General features: G+C 54.2%; 1 protein-coding gene across 2 annotated transcripts in view; it reads right to left on the reverse strand.

Annotated features, from left to right (window-relative positions):
- The window catches only part of SLC6A5 (solute carrier family 6 member 5), a 32,979-nt gene extending 26,537 nt beyond the window's left edge, over positions 1-6,442 (reverse strand). The window contains exons 1-6 of one of the 2 annotated variants that reach the window (XM_064715792.1): positions 6,342-6,442; positions 5,511-5,615; positions 3,880-4,392; positions 2,802-2,940; positions 986-1,117; positions 70-243 (exon numbers count right to left, since the gene is read on the reverse strand). In XM_064715792.1, coding sequence (XP_064571862.1) covers positions 70-243; positions 986-1,117; positions 2,802-2,940; positions 3,880-4,392; positions 5,511-5,513 — 961 coding nt within the window. In that variant the 5' untranslated portion in view covers positions 5,514-5,615; positions 6,342-6,442. Of the gene's footprint in view, positions 1-69; positions 244-985; positions 1,118-2,801; positions 2,941-3,879; positions 4,393-5,510; positions 5,669-6,341 lie in introns of those variants that run through there. The other variant, XM_064715791.1, reaches the window with a different exon arrangement.
- Positions 6,443-9,564: the final 3,122 nt, after the last annotated feature.

Raw genomic sequence — 9,564 nt, forward strand, 5'->3', positions numbered from 1 at the left:
ACGGCCACGAATTTCCTAACCAAACCAAACCCGACACCAAAAGGAGAGTACGAGCGCGTCCCGCCTTACCCAGCAGAAGTTTGTTTTTGTCCTTGCAGTCGGGCGTGTTCCAGGGGTTGCTGCAGGAGGCCCAGGGCAGCACGGGCACGAAGGAGGCGAACAGGTAGAAGAGGGTGTAGCAGAGGATGATGTTGTAGTAAATGGCTATCAGCACCGAGATGATCAGCATGGCGATGCCGCAGCCTGCGGACACACGGGGCGACAGCACGGAAAGCCATCAACGCGGGCGGCTGCCGGGCAGCGAGGCTCCTTGGTGCGGGACAGACACCGGGACAGCGACGGGGACAGCCCGCTGCGGGAGGGAGGGAGGGAGGCATGGAGGGAGGGATGGATGGAGGGATGGAAGGGATGGATGGAGGGAGGGAGGAAGGCAGGGATGGAGGGAGGGAGGATGGAGGGAGGGAGGATGGAGGGAGGAACAGAGGGATGGAGGGAGGGATGGATGGAGGGATGGATGGAGGGATGGAGGCAGGGAGGGATGGAGGATGGAGGGACGGATGGAGGGACGGAGGGAGGGACGGAGGGAGGATGGATGGATGGAGGGATGGAGGCAGGGAGGGAGGGAGGGATGGAGAGAGGAATGGATGGACAGAGGGATGGATGGACACAGGGATGCATGGAGGGATGGATGGATGGATGGATGGATGGATGGATGGATGGATGGATGGATGGATGGATGGATGGATGGAGGGAGGGATGGATGGATGGATGGATGGATGGATGGATGGATGGAGGAGGGATGGATGGATGGATGGATGGATGGATGGATGGATGGATGGATGGATGGATGGATGGATGGATGGATGGATGCAGGGACAGACGGACGGAGGGTGGCCCCGGCATGCGGCGGGCGGGCCCGGGCGGCTGCAGCCATGCGGGAGCCCCAGCACGGGCCATGCTCCCGCCCCGGCGCTGCCCCGCTCACCTTGCAGCGCGGGGATGGCTTTCCACACCGACACGGGGCCCTGGCTAGCAAACTGCCCCAGGGACACCTCCAGGAAGAAAATGGGGATCCCAGCTAGAGCCAACATCATCAAATAGGGGATGAGAAACGCACCTTGTGGGGGCGGGGGGGAGAGAAGAGAGAGCAACCTGAATCACCCCGTGATACGGGGACAACTTAGTCAAGACATTTTTCTAGGTTTTTTTTAAATTTTTCTGTTAAAATGTTTCAATTTGTTATCGAATCCCGGTGCCGACAGCCTCGGAAGGGGTGTAGGGGGGGAAGAAGGGTGTCAGCTTTCTACATTTCCAGCGTTTTCTACAGACAGGAAATCCTCATTATTGCTAAATGAGTCTTTAACACCTCCCACTTAGAAGTGCCTACGTGTAAAATGAAAAGAAAAAAAAAAGCTCACAATGTTAAAACAGTTCTTTAAAATTGCCTTTTTCCTCGCAGGAAAAGGCTGTCACGGGCTCCACAAAAGTGCTTTCCATGATCACAACACCGCTGCCCTCAGCTGAGAGCCCTTTGGCAGAGGGAAGGGGTTCTCCGTTTCAGTAAGAGCCTCTGGTAGGAGAACCCTGCAAATAAACTCCTCCTTCTTCTTGCCCTTGTAACCTGCAAACGGCATAGCCCCTCTTCCAGCTTCTCCTCTACTCAGCCCATCGACATTCACTCCATTTCAAGCGATTCTTTTTCAATCGGATCGTGGAGAGATTTAAAACAATTCCGCCAAGGCTCAGGAAATAACGGGATGTCTCGGCTCGGGATCCCGACACTGCAGTCCCTGCTGTTTCCCCACGGCCCCGATCGCGGGTTCGGAGCCCGTGTGTGACCGAGGGAGGGCCGGGGGATCCCGAGCCCTGCCCTGCGCTCATCCCGCCCCTCCGCTCCCCTCCCTCTCGGCCAGCGCCAATTGCAGGTCTTTGTTTAAGGAAAGTGCTCCCTTTTAAGGAAATCTCGTCTGTCAGGGCTTTCCTGCTTTCAGAGGTGGCCACCAAAAAAATAAAAAAAAAAAACCAACCAAAAAAACACCAAAGCCAAAAATAACGCCAACAAAAAAAAAAAAAACCAAACCAAATCAAACAAATAATAAAAAAAAACCACAAAAATCCCCCACCAAAACAAAAATTTATGGGAACAAAAAACCCATAATCAAATCAAACAAAAAAAAAACCAAACAAAAAACACCAAAACCAAAAATAACGCAAACAAAGAAAACCCAAATCAAATCAAACAAAAAAAAAACCTAAACAAAAAACCACCAAAGCCAAAAATAATGCAAACAAAAATAAAACCCAAATCAAATCAAACAAAAAAAAAACCTAAACAAAAAACCACCAAAGCCAAAAATAATGCAAACAAAAATAAAACCCAAACCAAATCAAATCAAGCAAAAATAAAAAAAGCAAAAAACACCAAAACCAAAATTAACGCAAACAAAAAAAGCCAAACCTAATTAATTAAAAAAAAAAACAACCAAAAAACACCAAAACAAAAAATAACAAGAACAACAACAACAAAAAAAAGATTAAAAAAAAAAAGGGGGGAAAATAACCAACAAAAAAACCCAAACCCAACCAAACAGAAACAAATTAAAACCAACCAAACAAACCCATCCCAGACAAATGTTTCCCCAGGGTGTGTGACGGTGCCAGGTGCCCCCAGCCCGGCTCAGCCTGCCCGGCCATGGGAAGCCGCCGGCCCCGCTTCCCTGGTGTTTCTCCCCGCCAAAAGGCCGGGACCGGCTCAGCCCGTTCGGTAGCGCAGGTAGAGAGACAGGAAAAAGCCATCATACCTCCCCCATTCTTAAAGGCCAGGTACGGGAACCTCCAGACATTGCCCAGCCCCACCGCGTAACCCACCATGGAGAGGATGAAATCCAGCTTGCTGGACCAGTTCCCTCGGGCTTTATTTTCATCCCCCACATCGTCTTCCTAAAAATGGGGGAGAAAAGGTGGGGGGACAGAAGGGAGAGAGATGGGAGAGCAGCCCCGTTAGCGCGCACAGGCCCGGCGTGCTGCGGCTCCGCCGTGAGGGAGCCCTGCGAACCCCGCTCCCCGGCCGCCCCCAGGCCTCTCCTTTGGGGAAAAAATGCGCGAATAAGGGGGTTAAACACGGCCCTGCACAGAGCGCTCGGGGAGGGTCTCCCTCCTCCTGATCCCCATCCCCTCCCCTGGGGCTGGAAGCGCTCGGTAGCCTCTGGAGGGTCCGGAGGGAGCGCCGGTTCCCGGCCCAGCCAGGGGCGGTGGGAATGGCTTTTACCGCCCCTGGAGGGTCCGGACCGAGTGCCGGTTCCCGGCCCAGCCAGGAGCGGTGGGAATGGCTTTTGCCGCAGGCCTGCAGGGTAAATACGGGTGGGCAGCAGGAGAGGGACTGTGGGGAGCGGAGAGCGGCCCCTGCTCGGCCCCGCAGCATCCCCTCCCTCCCGGGACCTCTTGTGGCATTGCTCTGCTTGATTTCCCCCCAGTGTTGGTTACGGGGTGCTAGGCACGCAGCCCCCGGGGGTTTGGGCAGGCGGAGGAGCCTGAGGAGGGGAAGGGCAAGGCGCCCTTCAGGTGGGGACAGGAGCAGCCCTCATGGGAGGATGTGCGGGTCAGAGCCGCGCTGCAGCCGCCGGCAGGGCCCAGGAGCCGGCCGCAATGACACGGGATGCTCGTTCGTAGTTCTAGTACATCGTGAGCATCCGCATCACCGCAATACATCCTTAGCACTGACCGCTGGATCCCAGATCCTCTCCCCGCTTCTTCCTCCCCCCTCTCTGCGCCACGGGCCCATCCCCAGCTCATCAGCACCTGAATTCAGAACTTCCACCCCAAACCGGTGCCGAGCGGCGAAGGCTCTCCCCCCCAAGAGCCTGCGAGGAGACAACTCACCCCCTCCACTGTGCCGGGGAGGACAGAGGTGTTGCCGTCGGCGCCCAGCACCACGGTGCTCTGGCTCAGGGTCACCCAGGCGTTGCTGTGCTCCAGCGAGCCCTTGCCGAGGCCCAGGGCAGCGTTCCCGTCCGTGCTCTGCAGAGCGGGGATTTTGCAGTGCGGGATCGCAGCCGGCCCGGCTGTCCCTGCCCCGGGATTGCCCGGCGTGCAGGGGAAGCTCTCCGCAGATCCCCTCCGGCCGGTGGAGCTGGCTTGCACCGGGGTGCTGCTCAGCTTGCAGACCCCCACTTTGGTCCTCTCCAGCTCGCTGGGTTTCGCTTCCTCGGAGAGAAAGGCTTTGCTGTCGTTGGACAGTGACCGGGCAAGGCTGGCGGCGGCGGCCGCTGGCACAGGGGCGTTTTGCGGCTCATTTTCGCCTCTGGCAACTCCCGCACCTTCGTTGGGTCCGGGAGCCACCGCTTCAGGGTTGTTCGCGAGCTGCTTGCTCATATCCCTTTGACTGGCGTAATCCTAAAATGAGAACGTCACATATTTTACCAAAAGGAGAAGAAGGGAAAAAAAAAAAAAAAGTGTTGGCGCTGCGGAGATTACACGAATTTTTTGCCCTCGTGCAGGAAACGCATGCGCCAGAAAATCGGGATACAGGAGTGTTGCAGAATTTCAGGAGCCTCCTGCTTGCCCTCCCATTCCACGTTAATACTCTGGGGGGAAAAAGAGCGCGATACACAAAGAACCCTCACCACAAACCCCCCCAAAAACCCCAAACAACAAACCTCAAACAAAAACCAACACTGGCATCTGCAAACCCGTAATTCAAGTTTAAAGAAGTGTTTCTACAGCACTGCGCCGCCAGACCTCGTTAGATTTCACATCACGACTGTAGGATGCTCCCTTCCCTATCACCAGTGTAGAAAGATTCTTTAATTTTACGCCCCATTTCCTTTCTGTCATTCAACAATGCACATCGGCCTTTTTTTTTTAATATATATGAGCAAGAGACAAGCTGCCCTGTAGGCAACCGGGGATGTTAAAAAACAAGTGAAATAGTGCTGGTGAAGATTTCTGAGCTGGCTGCTACGCTTCAAAGCCCGCCAGCAAGAGAGTGAAATGCTAAAAATCCCAAAAACATAACCGCACTGCCACAGTGGGATTAACGCCACTAACCGTAGCTTTCCCCTGTTCTTTTTCTTATCTTTCCTATTCACATAATGCTGAAGATTTTATTTAAGCTTCATTAGATAGATTACTGACGACACTCAGATGCTCACCTCCACCTTTCCCTCCAGTTTAAAACTACAATTTAAAATTTATCTTCATTTTATACACTAAGCAACCTGGAGGCGAGCCTCACCTTTCCCATCAGTTTAATGTTAGCTTTACACACACCCTTTATTTTTTCAGCGTCTCACAAAACTCTCCATCACCATTTCCCCACAAGTTTTCTCTCCATCGTAACCCCACTCTCCCGGCACCTGGGAGATGCAGTCTGCAGGGACTGGGTCACTAAATGAGGGCATTTTGGGGTGTCCCCGCTCTGCCCTTCCCGCAGCATCCATCCCTACCCTCAGCTCCCCTTTCCTGGCGCCTCCAGCCCCGCTCGGCATCCCGGAGAAAAACCCCGCACTCACCATGTCCGAAACAGCCCCAGACGGAGCCGGCAGAGGTGGAAGGAGCAGTACGGGCAATTGTCAGACTGGATTTTGCCCAGTTCACAGCAAAGCTTTCTATACTTCCTTGGGAAAGACCGGCTTTGCGTCAGTGCATAGCAAGGTGCCCTTCGCGTGACATTTTCTTGATAATCGGAGTTTGATAAATCATTAGGCTCGGTTTGGGATTTTAAAGGGACACGGGGAGCCGGGCTGGCTGTCACTGCCGCGGCAGTGGCATTGCGTGCTCCCTGTGACTCATGTGGGGGCTGATGGCCAGCCCCAAACCGAGCACGGCACAACTTTGGGAACATGTGGGAAACACGTACTGCTGCACCCAGGGCAGGGAGAAACGGGGACAGACCTTCCATTTCTGCTCCTCTTCCTCCTCCCTCTCACTGCGGCGAAATACAGCTCCCTTTCTAAAACCTGCATTTCCGCAGTTCGCAGATCGGGTGTTATAATAGCTCGTTTATACAGGTTATCAATCTATATTATATACATATATCATACTATATATATATATACGTACATATAATCAATCTATATTATATACATATATAATATATATCATATTATATATATGTGTATATATATACACAAATATACATACATATATACATATAATCAATCTATATTATATACATATATCGTATATATCATATTGTATGTATGTATACATATACATATATACGTACATATATACGGACATATTATCAATATATATTATATTGTATATAATATATACAATTTATATACATGGATATTAAAATAAAAACATGAACATTATCGGGTTTGTGTCTAACCACATACCTACACACGGAGCGAGAAGCTCACTATGTATAAAGCACCGAAATGCATTTAGATTGTGTCTTTCTCGGTCTCGTTGCACGAAATTGCATTGTATCGTTTATTTTTACTGTGCCTCGTGGGGGAAAGTCCAATTAAATTTAAACGATACACACAAGAAAACAAGGTTTTCTGTCATCAAAACTGTCTGAAGAGCAGTTCAGTGTGAGCAGAGATGACGGCATCAGCCCTGAAATTGCTGGTGCTCTTCCCCCACCCATCAAAGCATTTACGTCCGATTATTGGGGGAGAAATTATTCATCCTTAAAAGTCAGGTGTTGACTGACAATCACGTTTTTGCAACGAAATGTTTCACACCTGCCCACATCTTGTAGGTGTGATTTGCTGCTTGAGGGGCTTTCTCAAAGATTTGTTGAGCACGAGATGATTTTGTTCACTCCGCCAAAAAAAAAAAAAAAAAAAAAAAAAGGGAAAAAAAAGGGAAAGGAAAAGCTAAAAAGCGCATTGGCGAATCGGGATGCTCCCTACGCAACTTTCTCGGTTATTTCAGCGTCAGCGACGCTGCTCATCCGCATAGCCCGTGCTGGTGTCAGCTTCTCCGGAGAGTATTTCACACTTTGGCGTAAGCGGAGCGGGGGGGCAGGGGCCGCCGGCACACTCGCCTTCCTCCTGCGTCCTTCAGGCTTTTACTGCTTGCCAGCCTTTGCTTCGGACGGCGGAGTAAATAAAAATATTTAAAAGTCAATAAGGAATCCGCGCAGGCGGTGCTGCAGAGCCGCTGGCTGAGCGGTGCCACCCGGAGCAGGGGCAGGGATGGGGACAGGGACAGGGGCAGGGATGGGGACAGCGACAAGGGACAGGGCAGCTTTGTTGCTGCGCTTCCCCCTGGCAGGCCGGCACCGCGGCGGCCCAGCTGAACCTCGCTGCCGCAATTACTGCCAGCCCCACGGAGAGCGGGGCCAGCAAAGCAGAACGGCCCAAATCGCTTTTTGCCGAGGGGATCGGCCAGCCCGCAGCTGAGGAACGCTTCTGGCTGCAGCAGAGCCGCACACCGCGCTCGCTCGCTCGGCTGGGATGTTTCCCCTCGCACATCCCCGAGCGCGGGGTTACCTGTACCATGGGTATATAATTACCGTGTGCACGTACAGCTATTTTACACACACTGCCCGTGCATGGTTGCACGTTCCTGTCTGTAAATCACCGTTCTGCCTCTGTTCTGTCACGCAGAGCAGCAGCCTGGGCTGGGGGAGCGTCCCTGCCCCAGATAACGGAGCTGGGTGAACTTTAGCATCCCTCCCGAGCCAGACCATTCCGTGATTCCGTGCGCTCCCCGCGGGGCTGGGGAGGATCCGAGGGGCGCTGGCAGGAGCTGCCTTTGGCTTTAGGGAGGGGAGAGGCTGGCGGTGCTTGGCAGCGTTCCCTTCCCTAGGCACCCTCAGCCGCAGAGCGATCTGCTGCTGCTCCTCAGCTCGGCCGTGCTGACCTCCGGGCACATTCACCCCTCTAAAGGCCGGATTCAAGGCCACAGGACAGCAGCCCAAGGGACATTCTGGTCGGGAAGGCTCCTAAACGTCTTCTAGAGTCGTTGGATTATCTTATTTTGTTTCTCCAAAATTCGGATAACTCACTTTTCACGTTCTCCTCCAAGTTATATTTTTGTTTTCTCCATCAGCAGTGAAAGGTGAAATCCAAGTTTCACCCCCGGCAGAAGGGGGTCCATCTCCTTTGCTCTCTGGGAAGTCAGGAGCTCTTCTCCTTCCCCTGTTCCCCGGGAAAGCTCGGCAGGGGCACGGCCGGGGGCTCTCCCCGGAGCCAGGGATGCATTCCCGGCCAGGAGGAGACCCTGGAGCCACCCTGCTCGGTTTGCAAGCATTGCCTTTGTCCCGCCGGCCTCGGGCCGCCCCTGCCTTCCCACAGGGCATTCGGGACGGAAACACCTGCGTGGGTCCGAACTGCGAGCTTGGATTTACGGTTCATTCCAAAACCCAACCAAATCCCTCCAGCGTGGGGGGGTTCACTCAACCAGCAAGTTTAATTAACCAGCTAGCCGCCGTCAGGTTCATTGAAATGATTTTTCTGAGCCCCTTGCCACCGTGGCTGCCTTTCCCGCAGGCGAAGGGCTCTCGCAGCCCTCGTCAGGGCAGCGGGGATTCGGGAACAGCAGGAATTCAGGACAGCGGAGATTCAGGGGCAGCAGGAATTCAGGAGTAGCAGGAATTCAGGAACAGCAGCTGCCCACAGCCCACATCAGGGGCAGCAGGAATTCAGGAGTAGCAGGAATTCAGGGGCAGCAGGGATTTAGGAACAGCAGCTGCCCACAGCCACATCAGGGGCAGCAGGAATTCAGGAGTAGCAGGAATTCAGGAGCAGAATCCCTGGCGGTTTCTTCAGGAGGGGAAGGCGGTGTTTCCAGCAAAGGGGAAGGGAGACATCGCTGCTGCCCCCGAGGGGGCCCCGGGACCCCTGCGAGCGCTGCCCCCCGGGACGGGGCTGCCCCACAGCGGCCCCTCCGAGCGGCCGAGCGAGCCCTGATCGCTCTGTCAAAGATGGAAAATAGCGATTGATTGATTGATTGATTGATTGATTTCTCTCCCCTCGCTGGCCATCTCTCCTGCTCCCTGCCCATCACAAGCAGGGGCACGAGGGGAGGCGGCGGAGCTGAGCCCGCAGAGGCTCTGGGGCTGTGTCCGGCCCCGCTGCTGCCTCCCCATCACCGGCACTTTCTGGCTCCGTGCCGCGTTCGTGCCGTGCCTCGGCGCAGACAAAGCCAAGTCACGACAGGAGCGAGCGGTGGCACCTCTCCACAGCCGCCCCGAGCACGCCCACCGTGCAGGTTTAATCCCTGCGCTAAAATCCCGTCCTGGCATCCCTGTGACGGAGCTGAGCACGGCAGCTGAAGATCTGAAATCGTTCTCGTCCCCTGCCGCCGGAAAGTTGGCCTGAAAGGGATGGAGGGAGCCACAGCAAGGACCCGCAGCCTCTTCATGGCTGGGTTCTCCCACGACCCCTTTGCCACCCCCGCAAATGCCACCCACTAAAGTGCCATCCCCTCGAAGTGCCACCCTCCAAAGTGCCACCCCTCCAAAGTGCCACCCCTCCAAAGTGCCACCCCCCCAAAGTGCCACCCCCCAAAGTGCCACCCTCCAAAGTGCCACCCTCCAAAGTGCCACCCCTCTAAAGTGCCACCCCCCAAAGTGCCACCCCTCTAAAGTGCCACCCTCCAAAG

Source organism: Zonotrichia leucophrys, chromosome 5 (assembly GCF_028769735.1).
Source record: "Zonotrichia leucophrys gambelii isolate GWCS_2022_RI chromosome 5, RI_Zleu_2.0, whole genome shotgun sequence".
Lineage (NCBI taxonomy): Eukaryota > Metazoa > Chordata > Aves > Passeriformes > Passerellidae > Zonotrichia > Zonotrichia leucophrys.